A 26,391-nucleotide genomic window follows, 5' to 3' on the forward strand; every position below is an offset into this window, starting at 1 on the left:
GTCGTGTCGGTAGAGGCTCAGCCCAGAATGGGAGCACCTGCTTTGTCGGTCTCGGCACGTTAAAAAACAAGGCGCAGGAGGTAGCTGCTACGACTTGTCCACACAACAAGATCCAGCCCTCGCGGGAGCACGCTAAACAACAACTGCAGCATTTATGAATGACTGCTTATAACAGAGTTTCTACACTCTTACTACAGCCCATTTACCCTGAGTTTTCCCTGACTCATCGATGTTTCATGAGAGATAACATACATGAAGTTCAGAATCGACTATAATAGGTTTTACTGCACAAAATACAGTTTACACTGTTACGTTTCCTTAAACACTATGTAAAATACATTGTCAGTGTAAAAAAGGTTTAATTTCAGTAAAAATCACACGCGGATAATTAACAGCACACTAATTTGTTTCAAATACAAACATTTTTTAAAATTCATTTGGTTACTTCATAATATAAAAAATGAATAGCCTAACACTAATTTGTTGCTAAATCATTATCACTTTATGCTTTCCAGGTTTTGAAGACACGTTATCGATTCCATAAGTTTTCCACATTTTCCTTGTCTGCGGCAACCCTGATACCAGTTTAGTTTCTTGGTTTCGTCTTTAACGTGGTAAACGGATGTAATCCCTAACGTTTCCGATACCCTGTTAAAAATTGTTCACCTTCAATTTAAGAAGAACACTGGCTACAAATTATCCAGGGATCTTCGTAATCTTTCGGATATCTTCGTAAATTTAAGGAAAAACTGAGATTACTTACTTTGAATATGAATAAAAAAGAATATTCTTGGTTTATTAAGAAAACTTGTTAAGTCTACAGCAAGAACACTCTTATTTTGTCCACGTGTGTGTTTGTTTGCCTTTGTTTAGAACGAAAGATACAACTCGGAAGACGAAATATGGCATAGTTTTTTTTGCGAAGATTTAATTATTTGAAATTACAATGAACTCTTCGTTTATTGAGATCAATTCTTCGTTGAAAATTCCGCATATTTAATGTAATTTGTAACAGTACACTGCCGCGAAGAGAAGCGAGGAGTGCCCACCAGACCAAGGAATATAGAAGTAAACAGAGATTCCACTCACAGGTTAAACATGATTCCTTTTTTTTCTCTCTCTCTCTCTGAAACGGTCACTAACGATTCTGACTCTACCAACCACACAGTCGAAAACAAAAGAAATTTTATTTTTGTCCCGGACGATATCAGGATCTAGGCCACCGCCGAATTCTCCGGGTTCAGGATCTAAAGTCCTTTAATACATTTATACATTTTAAAAAGAATATCGTCGCATTTGTATCTTCGTGTCTTGATATTCATGACATTAAAATTAAGGATTTTCATAAGAATTTATTAGAGACGGAAGGTGGTGTCCGTTGATGACATAAAAGAATGTTAGGTTAACTTTAACTTATTTAATTCATAATACTTACGATATTTGTCTCTTAAATTCCCATATAATGTAATACACACAACCTGGCTTCATTGAAAGTTGTAGCTATAAATACAGCAAATTCACAATTTAACCTAAGATTCTTTAAAATAATGCCGATGGTGATAAATCTACGCAAATTGTATTTTCAACTACATATCTTGACGCCCAGCCGCTGGAAGTCGCTGTCGGAGCAGCTACGTAGACTATTGAATAATTTAATTAGCAGATCGAAATTATAAAGTATATAATAAAACGGCTCAAAAGCGAAAAAAGACTGTAAAAAAAATACTAAACCCCGGTTTTGGGCCTGATTTACGACAGTAAATTTTATTCCAATTCTGGCTATCTTGTTAGAATTCACTAAACTGTTAATACTATGAAGTTTCTCTTTGGCTTTGTGAACTTTGGTTCGCGCCATCCGCAACAGATGGCAGCACCGCGGTTCCATCCACGGAAACCACCCCCACCAAATGCCGTGCGCCGACGGCTGAGATGCACTCGGCGCTCCCAGAGCCGCGGCCTTGCGGACACGGGCCGGGCTCGCGCCTTGTTCTAGTGTTGTTCCGTGTTCCCGTGGCGGCCCCGCGGGACACGAGGTGCTCCTGCGGGGGAGACCGCTCTCTGGGGGCCGTGCCCCCGACCTGACTGCTTCGCGCGTGTCCCCGACTCCCTTTACAATCTCAGGGGGCCTGCTTCGTAATTGTGAAAGGGGAATTAAAAATGTAATCCCGCGGGTCCTCGCTAGGCACGATTCCTCTTTTTTTACAAAATCACTTTGCAAAAAAATAAAAGCATAATCGCTCGTTGTACAAAGAGAAGAATATGACTGTAATAGAAAAAAAATATTACAAAACATTATTTTAAGGATGCATAATTCCTCCCATCCCCCCCCCCCCCCAAACTACACACACATACTTTTATGTTATAAATGTTTAAAACTAAAAAAAAAACTCCTTAGAAATATAGGTTTTCCGTTTAGAATGGTATGTACTTTATTTAGTTAAAATAAGTTTTATTCTGTAATCCATTGTTTTTGTTTTTATATACTGTTATTTTTAATTTTTATAAAAGTGTCCAGTGTTTTTCCTGTAAAAATTTGTCCAGCATTTATAGATCTACATTTTTTATAATTTTTAATACTAATAAAAACAATGTAAGTTCTCAAATTTATATAAATCTGGAAATTCACTTTCTAGTGGTGTTGTGAGGTTTCAGAATAACACGTGCAGTGTGTAATTGAAGAATCCGCAGCCACAAGGCCTCGCCACAACCAATTATTGTTCGGTGCCGTGATATTAAAAATTATTACTCCCATTGAACGACACGCGATAGTCATAAAATTAGTAACTTCTGCGTACCGTATTTTTTTTTTGTTCGCTCATTTATCGGCAGGGATATGGTAACAGTTGCAATAAACTGCGTTACCCGAGGACAGAGGTTTTTGTCGAAGAAAGGCGGCCGTTGTTCCCTGTGCCCTGCTGTGCGGCGGCTCTGCGAACACGTGGAACCCGCGACCCGAGACACGGCACGAGCACGCTCAGCTGCAGAGCGAGCACTCGCTACCGAGGGCGGGCGGGGTGAGGTTGCACAACTCCGAGGGGGGGTCGCTGGTCGCACCCCGGGAGATGGCTATCGGCGACACTTTCACCGCCGAGGTCCCGCCTCGCAACCCTTCCAGAACGAGACCACGTCTGGGCAACGCCTTGCCGGAGGACGGTGACACCTCTCGAGACACCTCCTTAAAGCTGTGGTGTTATGGAAGAGAGGGTTAAGTCAAAAACATCAAATTTTAAGAGAAGTGGAAGAAAGTCTAATATTATTTTCACGTTCAAATATTAGTCGTTATATTATTAATTATTGATATTTTATACAGGAAAAACAAAACTACAAACCATATAAAGTGTCAAAAGGCATATCCTTCAAATAATCCTTGACTTTTTTCCACCTCTCTTAAAATTTGATGTTTTTGACTTAACCCTCTCTTCCATAACACAACAGAAAAGAACACTTCAACATATAAGTACCTTGAAAAGAACATCTTAAGGAGCACCGTCTAGCAAAGGGTGTATTTGTGTTGGTGAGGCGGGATGATAAGTGCGACGCTCGTTGGTGGTTCTAGCGCGGTATTCCCAAGGCTCTGAACTGGCGCGCAGTCTTAACGTCATACATTTTCACAATGGGATACGGGTGGTAGCGATGACATTTTATCGCGTATAACCCAAGATAAAAGGTGTAGTGCTAGTCCGTTGAGTGCTTTCAAGAATGTGTGTATCGGGAGTTTCATGCCTAATTGATCTGAAAACCACGCACTTTAAGACATTTTAAATCTCTGAAACTACAGTTTAAAAACGAAACCTGAAACAGATTTATTTTTCCGACCACAGCGTAATTTTTAATATGTTTTTTTTTTGTGTAAACTGACATCACTAGGATAACTTGATCATTTTACTAATCGCGTGGTTTTTTTCCTTGTTTTAGAAGAAACTGTATGTGTGCCCAAATAGGAAGACTCCTTAAGCGATTTTTGATAACCTTCCGAAACGTGACGGATCTCCTTACAGAGTCGCCGATGTAGCCCTTCGTGCAGCCCGCACGCGTACTTGAATGCATCCCTGTGGTCTTTCAGGGGTTCGTGAAGCTGCTGTTGGTAAAAATGTCAAGATAGTCTGATTCTTAGCCAGCCAGCTGCTGTCTACACCCATTTAAGTTTCGTGATTACGTTCAAGTGCTCATCTTCAACGTTTAAAACAAGACAACTGGCTGAAAGTACGAGGGCGGTTTTTTTTTTCCAACCTCCGATGTGCTATAAAAAGAGACAAATTTACATAACATTATAATTTTACTACCAAACGTTCAGCAGGGTCTTACTTATTTTTCTACATAATCGAGACATTTGTCATATCGTAACACAAGCTTCTCGATGCCTACTTCGAAGAATTTAGCCGCCAGTGAATAGAGATATAGGGCCAGCGCCTGGAGCTCCCTCTCCCTCACAACGCCGCTGTGAGGCGAATGGCCTAATCACACGCCGCACTGGCTCCCGCGTCAAGACTTTTCGCAAGATTTGTGAATAGTGGGGCAGAACAGGGCCGTCGGAACAGGGGGGGGGGGGGGTGGGCAGCAGGGGCGAGTCGCCCCCGTGCTGTTATGCATGGGGGGGCGAGAGTAGCATTTCGCCCCCCTCCTTTTCCCAGAATAAATGTTTGGTCATAGTGGTATTTTTCTCAACCAGTAGTTACAAACGGTGCATTGGTGATCACATTGATTAGAAAATCAAATTTATGATTGTCAATATACTGTAAAATGATTGCAAATTCCTAGATGGTATTTTATTTAAATTGTACTACATCTACTGTCAGAGTAGTATTTAATACATACTACGTCATCAAATTCTTGGAATGGTATATTTAATATTTTGGTTCGGAAACTCATTAAATAGCACAATTTTGCATCTAAAATTCCAAATTTTTCCGGGGGAGGGCCCCCGGACCCCCCGCTCTAGGACTGAGGTAAGTGTGATACATCTTTTCGCCCCCCCCCCCCCGGCCCACTCATAAAAACGTTCCGACGTCCCTGGGGCAGAATGCGCAGCACTATTAGTGGATCCGCCTTACAGCGGCGTCGTGAGAAAGGAGAGCCATGCGCTGGCCCTGTATCTCCCCTCACTGGCGGCTAACTTCTTCGAAGAAGGCATCGAGAAGCTTGTGTTACGATATGATAAACGCCTCGATCGCTTTGGCGATTATGTAGAAAAATAAGTAAGAACCCTGCTAAACTTTTGGTAGTAAAATTATGTCATGTAAATTTGTATTTTTTATAGATCAGATCTTGAAGGAAAAAAAACAGTCCTCGTAGAATGAAAAATTTGTGAACGTAGGCCCTAAACAAATATACTGCAGAAAGAGTAGTTCTTTACTGATACACAAGATACAGATTTCCTTTCGCGACTAGTTCCTCATTGAACGCATATTTGAAATTAAAATAATCGTTTGGATAATGCCTCAACGGTAAAAGAGATCAGTACTCTGTTCGGAAACAGCTCGATTATGTCAATAGTGGAATCAATGTATTTAAATAGCGTCCTATAAATGCCTGATCAAAAAATCTTCAAAAACTCGAGCTGTAAAGTGTAATAACATTTTTAAAATATTCCCCACTAGATGCCAAATTATTCCTTTAAACTAAACCTCATTTCTAGTGTGGTATTGAAAAGAGTAATATAAGTTTTAAAAACATTGAGATATTCTGGTTGAAACAAAGTAAAAAATTAATATATTACTATTTTAATTTATTTATAACTTTATTTTATTTACTAGGACGGTAAAATTACTTTTGATCATACAATGTGGACTTTCAGGCAATTCACAGTATCATGCAAAATGTTTGCTACTTGTGTTTTCTTTTACAAACAACTCATGAAATGCTTGTGCTAGTAGCTGGTTAAACCGGTTCATCCTTGCAAGACCATCTCTTTCTCTTCTATATTTCTCCTATTAGCTAATTCCCCGCGGGGTTAAGTAGCTGAAAAGGGTTGTACATTTCATATAATTATGTATTTTAAAAAAGTAAACAGCAATTTTAAAATGTATTACATTTAAAAAACAAACATTTATATTTAATACTGTTGCAATTCCTCCAAATTTAGAAATATTCCTCAATTTCGCGCTAATACGCCCTGAATGTAATAATCGTAACAGAAAAATAAATACACATTAAATAATAAGTATGACTTTATGCACGAACTTCAATTTAATAATAACTACCTTATTTTGTTCAGGGTCTAATTATTATCAGCCAAAAGAATAAAACAATCTGGTCACGACGTTTCGGCGTAGTTTCCAAGACGACATAAAAACCACCAACCACAACATACGGTTCACTTCACATGGCGTGGCACCATTACGACAGTTTCGAAAGTAGCAACATAATGTTGCAGACGGGGCATACTATGTCTTGCACAATAGTTGACACGCAACAATCCGCGAAGGAACCTTAAGGTGAGGGGGGGGGGATCTACGGAAACGAATTATTCACGCCAGCTCAGTTATCAAGCCATCAGATAAGTACTCAGTTGAATGCGCAAATAGCCACAGCGGCAATTTCCCTGTGATGCGGAATTTCAACGTTGGAATTGTTCCTGAGCACGCGGACATCAGCGCACGTTTGCATTCCAACCCGAAAAGCTTAAACACTGTACGTAAAACTGAAGCAGTCTTAACCAAACGACACTAATTTCAAGACTGCATTCGGTGAGAAACTAGCCGTGAAAGGTAGGGGCATGTATAATTCGCGAAAATGGTTTCGACACTAGCTGTGAGTTAAAAAACTCTGTAGCATCGTCTGTCTCTCGTGATTAGATGAGTTTCTTTCGATTGTTACAACACCAATCACAGTAATTCAGAGCGGAAGCAAACGCATCCTGAATGACATAGTCAAATAACGCAACGACTTCTCTCGCAGACGGCCGCCAATCACAAGGAAGAAACCGCTCGTGCGGGTATACCTTGTTGCAGTTTAATAGGCGTTCAGATTTTTTTCGCGAAAAATGCCTGCTCATAGTGAAAGGATATCAGAATTTTTCGACGCTATCCCAACTTGTTGTACATACAAAGGAACACTTATCGGCAGTCATTTGTTTGCGATTACAAATTTGTCACGATCTATTTTCAGGCAGTATTCCATTTTTCAACGTTCAAGTTAATCATCTGGCAGTAATAGATAAACATAAACGTGCGTAGACAGCAGTTGGCTGGCTAAGCAATAGACTATCGTTACGTTTTACTAAAATATAGTGGATAAAACCCCTCAAAGATCACAAAGATGCACGGACGTAACTAGAATAGTTTTCACCTGGGGCAAGAACTCGTATTTGCACCCAGCCCCCTGTTTTTCTATACCAACTAAACCAAATATTTTTTATGAAACTTAGATGGTAAATAAATATAGGTATTTAATTGCAGTCCTTTAATTTTTAGACATCACATGTTGGATAGTATCCGGAATATATCAGTTTTTAAATTGGATTTAACGATAAAAATTGTATGTATTTTTGAATACAAATACTTCATTTCATCTGCCCTCCAACGTTTTTTTTGTGTTCTCACAATACGATATTCAAGTAAATATCTATTAGTAAAAATTACGATGACAGTTTGCCCTCCTCCCTTCCCCAATGCAGTGGCCGGGGCGCAAACTCCCCCCCCCCCCCTCCTTCTAGTCGTCCCTACAAGGATGTATGCAAGGCACGATTCTCCCGGAGCCTTGCAATTATGTACTCGTAGATCAACAAAAATGGCTGACAACCTTTAGGATGAACTTCAAATAGGTACACAACTTTATCAATAACTTGACAAATCTGTTTATACAATGACAAAAGAAAATAGTGTCATGTTTTTGACATTGCACTTCAAGACACCATCACCGGTGGAATTCTGGCTCCCACGCCATAAAACACGATTCTACTCAAATGTACTTGGAAAAACAGGTAGGACTGCAACATAACGATGACCCTGCTTATATTTCCTAGAACTTTTTCCAATTTCTTAGGGAAATTTATCATTCCCTGAAGATTTCTGGTTCACTTATGCTACCAAGCGCTCGCTGCTCCAGAAGGTAGAAAAAGGGGGGGAGCAGGGGGCGATTGCCCTCCCGAGTCGAATTTTTTTTTTAAATTTTATTTTGTAGGGTTTATTAATGTTAGCTTAAATACTTTTAATTTATGGGTTAAACTTCTTTTTTTTTTAATTTGTATGAAAGTACCTAAGTTCATTATTTGGCACCATACATTCTGTGAATACTCCAAGGCCAATCTCTGACTTTAAACGTCACGATTTGTAACTGCGTCCTTAGTGAGAGCTTTGAATATAGGTATATACTGTATAGAAGTCGCCAGCCCAGGTTAAAATTTCTAATACGGTTTTGAGGTAGTTGGTTAATTCACCGCCGCAATTGCCACCATCTCTAGGGCATCGACTTGTGGTGGTCCCTAGCGGACAAGTGTCGAACTCTTCAAACACCACTTCCCCCTCCCGTTGAACGACCTTGAGCTGCAGTGAATGATAGATGGGGGGTGCGGGGGAGTGACAGCGGGCGACAGTGCTGCGCTCTAACGTGTAAATAACAACTAAGACGATACAGAGCGTTATGGCAGCGCACTGCAGCGGTGAAGTTCCCAAGCTGCTCATCATACGCTTCTGAAAAACGTAGAGTAAATCCTATCCACTCGCGACTTCTATACAGTATATATATTCAAAGGTGAGAGAGCCCCACCCGAGAGGTATATCTGCAGCTGTCCATGCGCTGGACACCCCGCTCTAAGCACTGACATCTTCAATGCACCTCCAGTTATAATTTAAGTAGATCTTTAGCGAGCGACACCTACTAGTTCCACAGAACGTGACCGCAAAATTCAGAAGAAAAAAAAAACAGGCGTGTAACCAGATTAATGACAGCTTCGAAGGGACACGCCTCGTTAAGGATACACGTGCGTACATAGGGTGGAGCGACAAAGTCGACTTTCCCTGATGCACTATGTGCACGTTCGGCCTTACGACTGCATGACGCGGCCAGTAGTAGAAAAGTCCCCTCTTTTTTTCTTAAATGGTTTCTATCTGTTATTTACTGCCTCGAAATAAATATACATAAAAATATTGGCTATAAGGGTTATTTTCAACATTTCAGTGTTATTTAATGTAGGCATGCGCATATATATATATATATATATATATATATATATATACATACATACATACATACATACACATAAATATATAATACATATTAGTGATGATGAACTGACGCAAAAATAAAACATTTAAGTTACATAATTTTTACAACAAAATTTTAGTCATATAGTTTATTTCTGGTCAAGTGACTGTCTCATTTATTACCCTTAACATCCATACGTAACAAAGTATTTATAAAAACTTTCCGAAATGACCTATTTGATGTTTATATAACACGGAAGTGCAAGTTTGTACTATAATCTTCCAGGTAATATTTCAAAGATATTCTTTCAACGCTTGATATTACTTCCTTTAGGACCATATCCAACACAATAATTTGTCAAAGAGCCGCGGCTTAATTTTATGGCATTAATTTTAATTTTGGAAAATTATCGCATTTAGCAGTATTATCAACATAGCCATAGCTGGATCTATTAGATTTTTGTCTTCGGCTCAATGTCCCATCATTCACTTACGGTTTGCCTCATTAACGGTCAAAATCAGCTGATGTAAACAATGACATATGATATTTACACCTGGCACTTGAAATCAAACTCACTTTTATATTCGAACACTTGTTCACGAAAATAATTTTACAGTTCGTTTTTTTAATTGTCTTATCTGTTTTGTTTCTACGTTTACCTCTGATTTTATTTTTACTCAAGAACTGAAAGAAACCCAACGAAATAAAATTTGCTGCATTTACGAAATATCAAACGAACACAAAATATTTGTGGAAAATAAGTAATGCGAAGAATGACTTACATAAAAAGATCAGCCGAGTGAATTATTTAGGCAATAGCAAAAACTTCCAGTTTTGGGCGATTGCAGCAAAGTGTTTCAATTATATCTATAATTTTCGCACTATATATTTTTTAAAGCTTTGTATACAATCGCCGTAGGGGTTTAAAAGGGGAGGCAGTAATGACCAAGCAAACAATGAATGAAGCAAGGTGTCACAACCTGCCTGACTACGAAAATCCAGCAAGTCTTACTAGCCTTTGCTACACGTAAATACACAAACTGACTGAATGAAAAAATGAATGAAAAATATTATTGTAAAACAATAAAAACCATTGAGCACTAAACTAGCTCGTATTTCTAACATAATAAAACTTACGTAGAAATCAGCCAAATCTTAAAAAAAACTTTAACTAAAACACATCTATCACTGCAGATAACAAAACATGCAGTGCAAAATACCACACACCTGGCTAGTTAGGAGGAAATCATCAATGGTGAACACACTCTAGTACTAGAAAATTTGCATGAAATGAAAATGATGGACTACATTGGCCAGTTTACGCAATTTTGATGCAAGCCACGTTCTCCATTAAAATATGGATGACGTATTAATTATAAACCTGTTCCCATAACGTAACAGTGGGCCAACGGCCATTCTGTAGTGTCCCATCTCAGACCACTTACACTCAAGAAAGAAAGCGTTGAGGCTGTAATTTTACATCCTCGTGGTTCGTGGTGAAACTATGTGCTTGGAGGCATGGGGAAGGGGTTATTAATTGGGTAATGTACGAGGCTCCGAACACCATAGCAAGCGCCATTACAGATTATAGCCACCAATACACAGCCCCGCGTAGGCAAGACGGACATTCATTCCAACACACCATAAAGCAGATGCACGCACACCTTCCCCACTGCACAAAGCCGAATCTAGACTCTACGCAATGATAACATGAACGTACTAAATGAAAGTAAGTCTTACCATACAAGCCAAAATGATGGTCTGGTCCAGATTTCCACTGTCAGGTTTTAAAGCGCTCCAGGAAACAAGATCTTACTGAGGGCAGGTAAAATTCAACCGTCGAACAATAAGAAAAAAACAGCAGCGGTACGAACACGAGATTGATCACTTTCGCTTGTCTTTTGTTTTATTTACACACACTCGCACGTGCGCGAGACACGCGTTCAGGCACAGCGTCGCGGCAGACCGGCGCACTACGCGATGGAATCACGTCGCTGCTACGCTAAACGACAGGACATCTCTCGCACGTGCGAGGCCCCAAGACGCTTCTATCCCAGTCCTTCGACCGGGTGCCACCCACACAACAGGCCGGCCGAGCAGCCAGCACAGACACAACAAAGACCAGGGGGGGGCTCCCCTCCTTCCAGCACGGAACGTTTTCCTTCCCCTCACTTCCCCACCTTCCGAAGCCAGACCAACATCCTCCGCGCATGCGCCGGAGCCGACCGGTCCGGGAGGGGAAGTGTAGCCGGGCTGCAAGCGTGCATTCCCGGTTCGGGTCGGTGAGCCGAGCGCCGCCGAGGATGCCCGAAGTCACGCCCGCAGGGAGGACGAGGCGGCTTGTTTGGCTTGTGGTTGTGAGTTGTATGCGGTCCTGGGAGGAGTCTGACTGCCTTTGTTCTTTTTTGACTCGCCCGTGTTTGATCTCGCTTGTACAGTCGCAGCATCCAGTGACCCAACGACGCGTAAAGGCCCTGAAAACTATCAATTCATTTCACATGCACGACAGCACGTGTTATACGCAACTAGTTAACCTAGTTACAATCATACATTGCGATAGGCATATGCACAAGCGCGTTATTAATACATACGTTATAAGTTTTATTGTTGTTTAATATTGTGTTATTACTAAAAACGTGTTATGTTTTCGGACCTCGGATTTATGAACGAAGTTGTCATTTGAGAACTTTTATGATGTGAAAGAAAATGCTTGTGTTGAATAAATTGCGTCGATTTTTATTTTTAATTGTAATATCTTAGCTCTCGGTATACGGCATTTGGAGGGAGGAATAATTTCGAGAATTTGACGGAAGTAAAGGAACGAAAACGTATAAAAATCACATCTGAGGCGGATGGCACGAACTAAAATACACAAAGGCAAAGGGATACTTAATAGTATTTACCTTTAAGTGAATTTTAACGAGATGGCCAATATTTTAATAAAATTCCTTATTGAAAATCAGATTCAAAGCCAGGGTTTAGATTTGTTCAAGTCTTTTTCATTTTTATCGGAGCCTATTCATAAAAAAATTTAAAATTTCGTTCTGCTAATAAAATTATTCCATAGTCGACGTAGCTGCTCCGGTAGCGAATTCTAACGGTGGGGTGCGGAAACTAAGTGTGATTCGCGCCAAGAAACGTATTTGAAAACAGAGTTTGCGTATATTTACGACGCTCGGTATTATTTTGAAGAATGCTATGGTGAATTTCGTGTCCAAGGTTCGATGTATGTACAACATGAGAACACATGAATACCAAGGTTAGATGTTACACATCACTGGCGAGTAGTCTAGTACTGAAAGACTCGCTTATGTTTCTTGCACGATTGATTTAAGCTAACATCACGATGCACACTCCGAAGGTGAATATATATTATATATACATATAAACACATATTAATAATGCATTTATACCCTCTATCATCAACCACAGCAGCGTGGGCGTAAATCCTGGAGGGACCGATACTTGCGAGAAATCGGGGGGTGGGGGGGGGGGGTGCGTAAAGGCTGGGTCTACTGGAACTAAAATGCCCTCCCTTTGGGTGGGGGGGCGTAGGGAAGGGGGGGGGAACATAGGGATCCATCCCCCCCCCCCCCCCGAAATGTGAGGAAGGTTTTTTTTTACCTGAGTTGAGTTTGTAATTTGTGTTATTTTAATATTCAAATTCAATAATGTTTACAGCAGAACAATATTCAATGTTATATTATGAAAACTGCTAAAATAGCACCATTTTGCACGTAAAAATCCAAATTTTTCCGGGGGAGGACCCCCGGACCCCCCGCTTCGTAAAGGGGGTGGATGAATAGCCAAATGTTTTATCCCCCCCCCCCAAAATAAAATCCTGGCTACGCCCCTGGTGTTACCAATTGTTTTGGTGTATTTATTTTATTGGGGAAAAAAAAATATTTTTCCTTAAATGAAAACTTTTTCTATGTTAGCGAATATTTCAAATTAAAGTCACAGTAATCAACTGTACGTGGAAACTATTTTATCAAAAAATAAGGGAAGTTTACATCATTTAAGCAAACTATCCACAGATGACTTGTGGCAGTTAACCCCATGCATAGGGACACCTGTATTTCGTGAATACACTTCGTGTCAAGGTATTTCACAAAATACTGTAGCTTTTTCTAAGAGCCATGGCAAATTGCGAGGGTGCAGCAGTACGGTGACCACATTCTCATTGGCCCCGTCAAGAGCGGGACGACACCTCTCACCAATTTCAGCCAATAACCACAGGAGAAAAGTTACAGTATTTTGTGAAATACCTTGACACGAAATGTATTCGCGAAACACAGGTGTCCCTACCCATGCACAAAACATTTGGACAGGATATTGCATCCCCTCTCCCCCGTATTTGCGCCCCTGTACAGCAGCATTGATTTTTCGCAAGCTGAAAACAACCAAAATCAACAAAGTAATGGATGGGTTTAAGTTTAATTTCTTTGTAACCAAGCTGCTGTGCTTATTGTTCTTTTTTGTAAATGTGTACAGCTCGTAACTATAACCAGTGTAAACGCTTATGTTGATTGTTTCAGGACCTCGAGATTTAGGTACAGTGATTTAGGAGTACTAAACGGATTTTTAACAGTTCACGTCATGTAAACTTAGTGATGACGTACAAAATATATATTTTCTTTCAACTTTATTCACTATGTAGGAATGTCACGTACTTAAAATGCATCGACAACGATATTGTTTATTTTAATGGCGAAAGTAACTTGGTGGCCAACTGATGACAGAAAATTAGCAGATGATAAACAACCTTGCTTTTCCTTGTGCTGAAACCCGAGCCTCACGCTGCTGTTCTGTCCAGATTCACTCGAGAGTGTTTGCTTGGAACACGGGAGCTAGGTCGCGCGTTCGATAATCGACCGCCCGCTCTGGCGGCGAATTGTCAACATAGTTTTTTTTCTCTATCTGCATACCAGGAAAATGCATATCCTGCAGTTATGCATGTCCCCTGCAATTCCTCGTCCATTATATTAAAATAGAACCGCTCTGAACTTTAAGTTCTCTTGGAAAGGCTAATATGTGATTTGGGATGGCTGTGTCCTGTTTTTGAAGCGGGACTGAAACAATTTTATTTTATTAACTTTAGAGCGTCCCACTCTTAGAGTGCAGCGTGTAAGTAAATGGGTGCTTTCTCTCTCTTTCTAACACATGCCGAATGGCGTAAGCACTGTCCTTGTTTCTGCGTGCGCTGTTGCCAAGTATAATAAGTATTTGAAATTTTAGGTATTGGATATTGTTTATTTATTTATAAAGTGAGCATTACAATTTTCATAAGAATTCGTTTTAATGAATGTGTGTGAGTTTTTTTGATTTTAAGTTAAAAATGTGATTTATTATAGATCCATGAGCGTAATAGTACGTATATGGCTAAAACATTACAAAATATTGCAATGTATTATTAAAATGTTTCTCGTGCACGCAGAATTCCAAAGGAGTATATTCCCTTAAAAACTTCTTCCTAACGTGTTAGCGATCTGGCAACAGCGCGCGCCGTAATTCGCGTGAGACGGTCTATAGATGTTGGCCGTGAACATAGCCCTGACCGCAGCGTGTAAACGAAACGTAATTTTATTTTTTACCAAAGTCTGTGTTGTGTATGTATCTGGTATTAAACTTGACAGTTCTCATAAGTAGAACTAGTGGTACTCATTTCCCAGCTGTCACTTTAAAAAAAAAAAAAAAAAAAAAAAAAGAGAGGTTTGTTTGCGAACACCAGCCACTACATGGAGTTGTGTACAAGCACTTTTGGCAGCAGTGGCGGCCCTAGACTTTGCAGGGCCCTGGGCTATTTACTTTTATGCAGGCCCTCTCCGGAAATTTATAAGAATTAATCTTTCGAACATTTATAATTCAACTTGGAATTTAATTTCCACAATGGTTACGGAAATTTATCAAAGGATATTTTGATATTCATCAACGGATATTTTGATGTTCTTTCCTTTTAAATTATTCTAGGGCCAGAAAAGATCAAATTTCCGGTATAATTCACATTATTCTACGTGACAATAAAATTTTTGAAAGTTTTTTTTCTAATACGAAATCATGAATAGAAATAGGTATTGACCACCACATTAAGTTACAAGATAATATTACGTGACACAGACTGTACCATGTGACCTTGTACTGGGCAGGATGACTGACAACAAGATCCACCAGCGCGCTTTCACCGAGTGCGCCTTCCGCTTTTACGCGATAACTTTTGAAATCTGTGCATGACGTTGAGGTATTTTAAAAAAAATTACACTTGGGTTTGACGTTTCAAATTTTTTATAGTTACCTAATTATTAGGGGCAGGCATTTTTAGCGAGAAAAAAAATCCTAACACGATTAGACTGCAACACGCTATACCCGTACCAGCGGTTTCTTCCTTGTGATTGGCGGCCACCTGCAAAAAAAAACTCCATTGCCTTGTTTAACTCACCCACTCAGGACGCGTTTGCTTGCGCACTAAATTCTTGTTATTGGTGTTGTACCTAACAGTAGACTTGTCGTTGAAAAAAAAAACACCCAATCACGGAACACAGACGATGCTACACTACTTTAATTTCCATCTACTCTCGCAATATATTCGCGAAAAATCTATGCCCCTACTGTGCAACAAATAAAAAAAAAATTTGAAACACACGTTTGGCATTTAAAAAAATGCTTTTAGCAAAAAAAAACATACAACCATAGTAGCGAGCTTTTAGTCGTTACATGATAAAACAGGGGAAATGCTGGGATGGCTTCTTTTAACACGCCATGGTCGATTTTTTCCCCCGCATGTTCTCTGACTGTAGGGTATCTGGCCGTGCGCGCTAATGACCTCGTGTGTGATTGAGCATAGACCTAGAGTAAACAAACAGATCGGAATGCCGGTGGTGGGGTGGCTCAGGTGGGCCGCACATTGATTTTTTTAAATCAGACCAGTTTCGTGAAACTTCAATTTTTAAACCATTCAATGTAAAAAAATATATATTAATATACATACATACACACAATGAAATCACCAACTTTTCGTAATGTTACCAAGGCTTTTCGTCAGTTTTGTTTTTGTATTTCACGCTCCAGTTGGAATCATTGCCATTATTTTCATCAAAATAATTATATGATTAGCGTTTTTTTTTTTAATTCTTTACCTATTTGATGACGAAGTCGATAGAAGATCGTGATTTTAGGTTTGGGAGATTCTGTAAAAACTTGGAATTTCTCCTCATCGGCAGGTAGGCCTACACATATACTTGGTTTTTTTTTTTTTTTTTTTTCGCAGCCACCACCACAGCATTAGCACTTTCTCATATTTGTTGGATGACACCGTTGAAGCAATAATTTATTATTTTTGAAGTTATAATTCTTCAAGGACGTTATGAAAAAGTGATTAGAATGAATTTATACGTTGCGCGCGCACCATGCAAATAAATTTTCACATGATGAAAAAAAAAAAGCTACATACAAATAAAAATTATATATGTGCATTTAAATCTTGTACTTTAGTGATTGATATTGAATACTGGTCCATAAAAATGAAATCATTTATTTATTGTGAAGATTAGTGAGAGAAATTGTGTTTATAAAATATTTCAAGTGTATTTATATAAGTGAGCTAATGTGTCAGTATGTATAATTTATTTACATTGTAAATTATATATTATAACATTATAATTTAATAAATAATTAAGATTTATAAATTATAATATAAATTAAGCATATTTATTAATTTTCATTATATTTTTTTTTTAAATTTATCTCGATTATTTGATTAAATAAAATAATCAAATTTATACCCGTGTTTATATTAAAAATTAAATACTGGGTATTTATTTAATATTTTAAATTTGATTTAATCTATTCTTTACCAATCATATTTATAATGTCACTCCAGCCATTTTATATTATTATATTTCTATTAATTATTTACATGCAAAATTAAAGTTTTTTTTACGCCAAGTAAGTATTACTTCTAAGGCGCGTACATATATATATATATTTATACATATATTTATACATATACATATATATTAGTTTAATTGATGTGCGATAAACATGATACTGATTTTGCGAAATTCGTTTTACCAAACCAGCGTGTACAGTGTACGGCCTGCCTTGGGGTGGTGAACTAGAAAAAGGGTTTGGGGGGGGGGATGCTCAAGGCAGCCCGACGCCCAATTAGAGCGCGCGTGCTCCCGGCCTCCTGGATGTCCGCCGATGACTGGTAGACCCGGCGGGCCAACGGGGCGTGCCGCCTATAGTCTGTCTCATGCTTAGATTGCAGTACAAACTGCATGGTGACCACCGTTGCCAGAATGGTACTTCCTGGGTTGTCAACACTGAACATTTTTATTATATATATTTTTTCTTTAATTTACAATAAATTTATATAAATTTTTAATTTTCTGTTGGTTTGCTGAGACTGTAAATTATTGGCTATTGACAGTATTATCACAGTTGAATTCATTTTGATTAAAAAGAAACTTCAATGCTAAACGCAAATTATTATTTCACAGAAGATACTATTTGTAGCAATCCGTCACTATTAATAACAAGGTAGTTCATACAATTATGCACTAAGTTCAAAAGATCAAAATAAGTTTATTTTAAATCATATAAAAATATTATTAAATAAAACAGCTGAAAACAAGATGACTTCTTTCAATTACAACTTCTTAGAAATAAATAAAGAACATTATGAGATGAATATCTTGATGAAATAAAACAGGAAAATGATTTTCCAAAACTCTCATCCAAATTTTACTTTACAAAACACAATGTCTCATATAAATATTAAAACCTTTAACACTACAATACAAAGTTGTGTCTGAAACGTTTATGCTCAATGGTGTTTATATCTGGCAACAGAGCAGCCCGAAACAAGGAGAGCGCTAATGGCAGAAATCGTGTATTGGAAAGAGAGTAAATGCGCCCTGAAATCTGATGAGGCGACGCTACAGACTGCGCTTCGCCGACGTCGATCCATCATACACGCGCTCGACGGAGATCCTTCCACCGCTAGGAGCAAATAAGCAGGTCTCCGTGTGTTTCGCAGGTATGATAACTACGGAAATAAATAAAAAAATCACGCAAGGTAAAAATTAAAAGAAAACTCAACTGTATTGTTTAAGGAGGGCTTTCCCACACCCTGTCGATTTTTTTTTTTTTGTTTTCTGGTCATTTATAGTTTAATTACTGCTACCCTACCCGATGCATTTTATTGCAACAAAAACAAAAAACGCTTGTTTACGATGATTCGTAAGTCATTTAAGGGTGTATGTCCCGTTACAGGTCATTATTTTATATTTACGTTTAACACAATTAAAATGTGTGGACGTTTTAAGTGGCCGAACTTCAACAAATTAAAATATACAAATTGTGCATACTTCTTGCATAATTAGCAGGCAAAGTTGAATTTTTAACATTTTTGTGCAACATGGAAAAGGAGAACCAAATAGTGTGTATATATATATATATATATATATATATATATATACACACTATATATAGGTATATGTGTGTGTATGTGTGTGTATGTGTGTGTGTTTTAAAGGCAATGCCGGTGGCTACTGCGAGTTATGGTTTAAAAATTTTCAGAAAAATTTATTTAGTTGTATTTATTCTTGTAAAATAATAAACATTCTGAGGAATTTAAAACGATAAGTAAAATTGTTTCTATAATAAATTTAACCATACCATATAGTAACTAATAAATTTAACTTTACACCAAAAAAATTTCAGTACTGCACAAAAACGTTAAAAATGCAACTTTGCCAGCTAATTATGCAAAAAAGTATGCGATGTATATTTTTAATCTTGTGAACGTTCAGCCACTCAAAAAGTCGGAAAGTTTAACCGTGTGGAATGTAAATATAAAATAATGACCTGGAACGGGACATAGGTACACCCTTAAAGCAGTAAATTTTCGTTGCAGCTTGCGGATATGTTTTTCAAAAAAGGAAAAACTATATCAGCCAAGATCTGTAGGTGTACTTGCATCACAGAATTTTATCTATCAACAAATTGGCAGCAGGGGAAATATATCGCTGGGTTCTTGGGTAATGGACATCGTTAAAGAACTGTAAGTACTTCATGTCCATAGCTGCTGCCCTGTACGAAATGAAGATATATTTTATCCCTTTGCGCTCCATAATAAAATGTTCGGAACTCGTGACCTATAGAGAGAAAAAGAACGCCAGGAGAAGGAAGCACGTTGAAGCATCGTCATTGGTCGGAAAGGTTTCCAATAGCTGGCAGGGAGGACTCGATAACTGGCACGGAGGTGGGTTCCGATATTGGCTCACGCGCAAGGAGATGTAATTCCTTTTCCCCCGCGGAACTTTGGCTGAAACGCTAAATGACGTTCATCTGCGTTTACAATTCATAAAATTATCAAGAAATCGTCTTTCATTCGGTGTTCTTCGGGGCAACGATCGAGCCACTCGTGCTTGGATTATTTCGGGTGGATTCGGACGCTTTGTCAAGGATACAACGTGATGTCAGGCATGGGCGTTTATCCATGTGTCGGGGGAGGGGGGGGGGGGTTCAGGGCACTCCCCGAAACCTTAAAGCCCCTTTCCAAGGGGGCCACTTGCGCTTGCAAAATTGTAACTGCGAAATGGGAAAGATAAACGTTATGCCGTGCAACCCCCCCCCCCCCCATGGGGAATCCCACAGATTTTCGCCCATGGTGTCAGGTATTATTTTAAACAGTAACACCCATAAAGCATCTTATTGCATCTTGAATTAAATATCGTATTAAATATCATTGCGATGCATATTAGTGTCTGGTAATCCCGCCAAACCATTTTGGATGTTCAATGATCCGGCAAATTCGCTGATTCGGCAGAGCTGTGGTTCTAAACATTCCGGGGAAAAGACCTTTACTATTAAAATACCTGCGAAGATCTTTCTTTCATTTGTAAGACATTAAAAATTGGAAAATTTGCTGTTTGTTAAGTAATAATAAAATGAGAAAGATAATCTATGACTAAGTTGTTTGGACAGTGTGTGATTTTTTAAATTTATTTATTTAGAAGGTATATTTATGTCTTCTACCTACTCGCTGGCAGACTTTATGGGAAACTTTATGGCACACTTAATGGGAGACTGCTTTCATAACGGTTTAAGTACTATCATCATCCCAACCAGTCCACAAGCTGGCTTCCGAGTGAAATAAAAACATCGTAAAAAATTCGAGCGAACCAGCCAGCCAGGGAGGCAGACTCAAACCAACTCGGTCGCCGGGCGAAAACACAAGAATTTAAGAAAGACGACGAAACGAGACAACTCGAAAATTTACGAACAGTGGAACGAATTTTGCGGCTTGTAAACTGTTTACTTTATATGTCGGTAAGCTAACCGAGACTTGGCCAGGGGAGTGGGGGATGAACTCCCCCTTAAATTACACCTGAGCACGCTTTACGCATTTGTAACAGTCAAGGGGCTCGGAAGAAGGTAGGTAATGCGTAAGTGTCCTCGGAAGTATATAATACCGTGTAAGTTTTCTTGTTCACTCAGAATCTAAATACGTAGTATAAAACAAAGTCGCTATCCGTGTCTGTCTGTTTGTTCGCTTACTTCTTTTAAACTGCACAAATGATTTTTATTCATTGCTCACCATAATTTAGAAAATTTCTTCAGGAATGTTTATGCGTGTAAGATGGTAGGGAAATCTCGATGTTTTGTAATCAAGTCGTAAAAATACTCTTTTAAGGCGCTTACATGGCTAATCTCACTTATACATGAATGATACATAGGTAAGATTCATGTACTACAGAATTGAATTTTTGAATTATTTATCGCTTGCATCGAAACGAAAATTGCATACATGTATCATCGCTTCATTTACTGACGCTTGCCAGAGAGTGAGGAGTGGACCGCTTAGTATTCCTTTCTTCCCTCTGCGTCATCGAATGCCCCACTCCCGAGCTCTGCACTCTTTGTTACTGTATGACTCGTCTGGGCGCATGAAGGAAAATGCTGGCAGGAGCGCATCGTGTTGGTTGAGAGGGACTGACACGCCAGTATACGCCTCCCGTCACGATCACGATGTGGTGGCGACGACGGATAGCTCGTCGGATTACAGAGGATGCAGTGTGGCATAACCAATGTGGAATAGTGCGGGGGGGGGGGGAGCTAAAGTTTGTCCTTTGAATATATAAACTGTATAGAAGTCGCGAGTGGATAGGATTTACTCTACGTTTTTCAGAAGCGTATCATGAGCAGCTTGGGAACTTCACCGCTGCAGTGCGCTGCCGCAACGCCCTGTATTGTCTTAGTTGTTATTTACACGTTAGAGCGCAGCACTGTCGCCCGCTGTCATTCCCCGCACCCCCCACCCATCATTCACTGCAGCTCAAGGGCGTTCAACAGGAGGGGGAAGGGATGTTTGAAGAGTTCGGCACTTGTCCGCTAGGGACCACCACAAGTCTATGCCCTAGAGATGGTGGCGATTGCGGCGGTGAATTAACCAACTACCTCAAAACCGTATTAGAAATTTTAACCTGGGCTGGCGACTTCTATACAGTATATATATTCAAAGGTATGTCTGCATGGATACTGCGCCATGTTCGCAGGACACCCGTAGCATTGGGTGCGGAAACAGTTTTAAACAACGGCGTACTGCGGAAGTGTCTTGTGTTAAACTATCGAATTTATTTTTAGTACTCCATAACCACTTCTAAAGCGTTGTCAAGCACCATTTCCGCGATGTTTCTGGATGTTTCAATATTGCGATGGTGACGTAGAACGTGACGTCAACTGCGCCACAGCATGCCATCTCCTGACGATTCCCAACTTCGTGGGCGTAACAGATCCTCCATGTTGATGTCTTTCTGCCTCACGATCATCCCCTCATTCGTAAACAAGCTTGTTTCCAAGAATTAGTTTTATAATTATATAAAGTTTTCCTTATAATTACCTCTTTTATCTGCATTTTAAAGCAACGACTACACCTTTTCACTCCTTAATAAGAATAAATACAGTTTAATTCATATTTTTCTGATGTGTAGGCTTACACTCCCGTAAAAAAATACCTAAAACGCTTGTTTTTGACGATTTAGTACACCATTTAAAGCATTTCAACGTGCATTTTGATTGCAGCATGCTATACATATTAATGGTTATACAAAATTGTATCAGTAAAGCTTTGCACATGTAATTACTAGCTTATGTTTTCACCTCCTGCCATCTCCTGATACTTCCTAACTCCATGAGTGTATCTGATCCTCCATGTTATCTCTTTTGTCTCTCCATCCCCCCCTTAATGACTGTGAACTCTCTCACGGTAACCGAATGGAGCTTTTTTTTTCCAGCTTCACCAGGTTAGTTAGACGCCCAAAACAGTGGTTGAAGTGTACTGATCGCATTGAGGAAACAGTTTTGAATGACTGTATTTTATTGAAATTACTGTGTTTAACGACGGCGATTCTAATTCATACTTAGTAACCACCCAAAACATTTCCGCAATGTTTTGGGGCGTGACGATATGACAATTGCGAGGTAAAAAAAATACTTAAAAATGACGTCAACTACGTCACAGCACGCATTCTCCTGACAACTCCTGACTGCGTGCCTCGAACGACACGCGCAGCGCCACAACAAGCGCAGCAATGAAAAGAAGGGTCCACAAAGGAGGCGGTTGTATCCCTGGTGAGGTGGCAGGCCTGGGCGCCAGATGAGTCAGCTGATGTGTGTGAGGGGGCGCCGTTGCACGGAGGATTTCGCGCGTGATTGATGCCGGGCTCCAACGCGCCGTCACGTGTGAGATGCGCCTCTGGTGGCTGGGAGAGGAAGCTCGCTTCCACGGCACAAAGCCACGCGGTGCGGGAAAAAAAACGTGAAAAAAAACCGAGAATTAACATTAAACCAAAATTATCAGTCAAATACAGGGGACGACAGACAATACGTTCATATTTATGATGGCATTAACTTATTACTCGGTCTCACACGCCATGTTGGTTTTTTTTTACTATTTGTTGTCATTGCTTTTGTTAGGAAGCTGTTTCTCCGCATTAATCACGATAGCTCTTTTAAATCCGTTGATCGAACGCAAATGCTGACGCTAGCTGCATTAGCTAAACGTTCTTTGCGAGCTGTAAAATGTCTCAATCATGACCAACCACCATAATTACCTTTTTTCATTGTTTATTTTAAATGCAAATTCGTATAGTTTGTATCGCATACTTTTTTCTTGTGATTAGTTAATAATGAACAGTTTTTAATTTCTTAAGTAATCCCCTGTATCTTAGATGGTTTTTAATAAATTATTTTACAACTAATACTGTTTTTGTTCATGTTTATGTATTTTTTTAAATATTTCTACAATATTTTTCAGTATAGAATCAGACCAGCATTTATGATACCAATATTAAAAAGTATTTGTCTATTAATATAATTAATTATATATATATTTTTTAGTTTTTTTGGATGTTTACCAACAAGCGTGGATAAGAACAGGGGTGCACGGACGTTAAGGCACCTTCACATTTAAAATGTTTATTCATAATCAAAAATTATAAGGGACAATAACAAAAATGATATACTATGGTGCTGTTTAGAACTTGAAGTAGACTGCGTCTTCCTTCCCCAGCATTTGACAGCAAGCCTACACATACTATACACCACAATAAATATACACATGGAAATCATGCATGTAACAAGAATCATCACTGACTTTTAAAGTAAACACTAGTCTTTATAGTCACGTGAGAAGTGTACATTAAACTCGCTCCACGCCTGTTTCAAAGCAAGCTAACTATGTTTAAAGGGCGAGGCCTTCGTTACGCCAAATTGTTCTGGAGTATCAAATATCATTTAAAGATCATATTAGTTTTCATTAGTTGTTGTCTTTGGCAAAAGCTACTCATTGTCATGCCTGACGGCCGAGTATTCAAAACCATTTAATCTGCGCGAGTCTCTACTATTGTTGGTACTCTCCCGGTTTCTTCGTGATGCCAGAGAGTGTATCACTCGCTCTCCAGGCGGCGCGATGGGACTCGCTACGGTGCCGACGACTCTCCGGTGCTCGCTCTGGCACTGGCATTACTCGTCCAACGAGTCGGCACCCGACTGACGAACCCGGCGAAGGCAGCAGGTCTGCTGCTCGTGCAGTAGTTCCTCGGCAGCCAGCGAGTCGCCCACTCGCTCTGTGACCCGACACAGGCTGCGAGTCGTCCTTCTCGCTCAGAGGTCTGTCAGAGACCAGCGAGTCCCCCACTCGCTCTGTGACCCGACACAGGCTGCGAGTCGTCCTACTCGCTCAGAGGTCTGTCAGAGACCAGCGAGTACCCCACTCGCTCTGTGACCCGACACAGGCTGCGAGTCGTCATACTCGCTCAGAGGTCTGTCAGACACCAGCGAGTCCCCCACTCGCTCTGTGACCCGACACAGACTGCGAGTCATCCTACTCGCTCAGAGGTCTGTCAGAGACCAGCGAGTCCCCCACTCGCTCTGTGACCCGACACAGGCTGCGAGTCGTCATACTCGCTCAGAGGTCTGTCAGAGACCAGCGAGTCCCCCACTCGCTCTGTGACCCGACACAGGCTGCGAGTCGTCCTACTCGTTTAGAGGTCTGTCAGAGACCAGCGAGTCCCCCACTCGCTCTGTGACCCGACACAGGCTGCCAGTCGTCCTACTCGCTCAGAGGTCTGTCAGAGACCAGCGAGTCACCCACTCGCTCTGTGACCCGACACAGGCTGCGAGTCGTCCTACTCGTTCAGAGGTCTGTCAGAGACCAGCGAGTCCCCCACTCGCTCTGTGACCCGACACAGGCTGCGAGTCGTCATACTCGCTCAGAGGTCTGTCAGAGACCAGCGAGTCCCCCACTCGCTCTGTGACCCGACACAGGCTGCGAGTCGTCCTACTCGCTCAGAGGTCTGTCAGAGACCAGCGAGTCCCCCACTCGCTCTGTGACCCGACACAGGCTGCGAGTCGTCCTACTCGCTCAGAGGTCTGTCAAAGACCAGCGAGTCCCCCACTCGCTCTGTGACCCGACACAGGCTGCGAGTCGTCCTACTCGTTCAGAGGTCTGTCAGAGACCAGCGAGTCCCCCACTCGCTCTGTGACCCGACACAGGCTGCGAGTCGTCCTACTCGCTCAGAGGTCTGTCAGAGACCAGCGAGTCCCCCACTCGCTCTGTGACCCGACACAGGCTGCGAGTCGTCCTACTCGTTCAGAGGTCTGTCAGAGACCAGCGAGTCCCCCACTCGCTCTGTGACCCGACACAGGCTGCGAGTCGTCCTACTCGCTCAGAGGTCTGTCAGAGACCAGCGAGTCCCCCACTCGCTCTGTGACCCGACACAGGCTGCGAGTCGTCCTACTCGCTCAGAGGTCTGTCAGAGACCAGCGAGTCCCCCACTCGCTCTGTGACCCGACACAGGCTGCGAGTCGTCCTACTCGTTCAGAGGTCTGTCAGAGACCAGCGAGTCCCCCACTCGCTCTGTGACCCTACACAGGCTGCGAGTCGTCCTACTCGCTCAGAGGTCTGTCAGAGACCAGCGAGTCCCCCACTCGCTCTGTGACCCGACACAGGCTGCGAGTCGTCCTACTCGCTCAGAGGTCTGTCAGAGACCAGCGAGTCCCCCACTCGCTCTGTGACCCGACACAGGCTGCGAGTCGTCCTACTCGCTCAGAGGTTTGTCAGAGACCAGCGAGTCCCCCACTCGCTCTGTGACCCGACACAGGCTGCGAGTCTTCCTACTCGCTCAGAGGTCTGTCAGAGACCAGCGAGTCCCCCACTCGCTCTGAGACCCGACACAGGCTGCGAGTCGTCCTACTCGTTCAGAGGTCTGTCAGAGACCAGCGATACCCCACTCGCTCTGTGACCCGACACAGGCTGCGAGTCGTCCTACTCGCTCAGAGGTCTGTCAGAGACCAGCGAGTCCCCCACTCGCTCTGTGACCCGACACAGGCTGCGAGTCGTCCTACTCGCTCAGAGGTCTGTCAGAGACCAGCGAGTCCCCCACTCGCTCTGTGACCCGACACAGGCTGCGAGTCGTCCTACTCGTTCAGAGGTCTGTCAGAGACCAGCGAGTCCCCCACTCGCTCTGTGACCCGACACAGGCTGCGAGTCGTCCTACTCGCTCAGAGGTCTGTCAGAGACCAGTGAGTCCCCCACTCGCTCTGTGACCCGACACAGGCTGCGAGTCGTCCTACTCGCTCAGAGGTCTGTCAGAGACCAGCGAGTCCCCCACTCGCTCTGTGACCCGATACAGGCTGCAAGTCGTCCTACTCGCTCAGAGGTCTGTCAGAGACCAGCGAGTC

General features: G+C 41.1%; 1 protein-coding gene across 2 annotated transcripts in view; it reads right to left on the minus strand.

The window, feature by feature from the left end:
* The window catches only part of LOC134535968 (dual specificity tyrosine-phosphorylation-regulated kinase 2), a 574,108-nt gene that overhangs the window by 386,383 nt on the left and 161,334 nt on the right, over positions 1 to 26,391 (minus strand). The window contains exon 1 of one of the 2 annotated variants that reach the window (XM_063375468.1): positions 10,885 to 11,259. The exons of the other annotated variant lie outside the window; for it this stretch is intronic. Within the exon in view, the coding sequence (XP_063231538.1) occupies positions 10,885 to 10,887 (3 nt within the window). The 5' untranslated portion in view covers positions 10,888 to 11,259. Of the gene's footprint in view, positions 1 to 10,884; positions 11,260 to 26,391 lie in introns of those variants that run through there. 2 annotated transcript variants of the gene reach the window in all.

The sequence above is a fragment of the Bacillus rossius genome, chromosome 1 (genome assembly GCF_032445375.1).
Source record: "Bacillus rossius redtenbacheri isolate Brsri chromosome 1, Brsri_v3, whole genome shotgun sequence".
Taxonomy (NCBI): Eukaryota; Metazoa; Arthropoda; class Insecta; order Phasmatodea; family Bacillidae; genus Bacillus; species Bacillus rossius.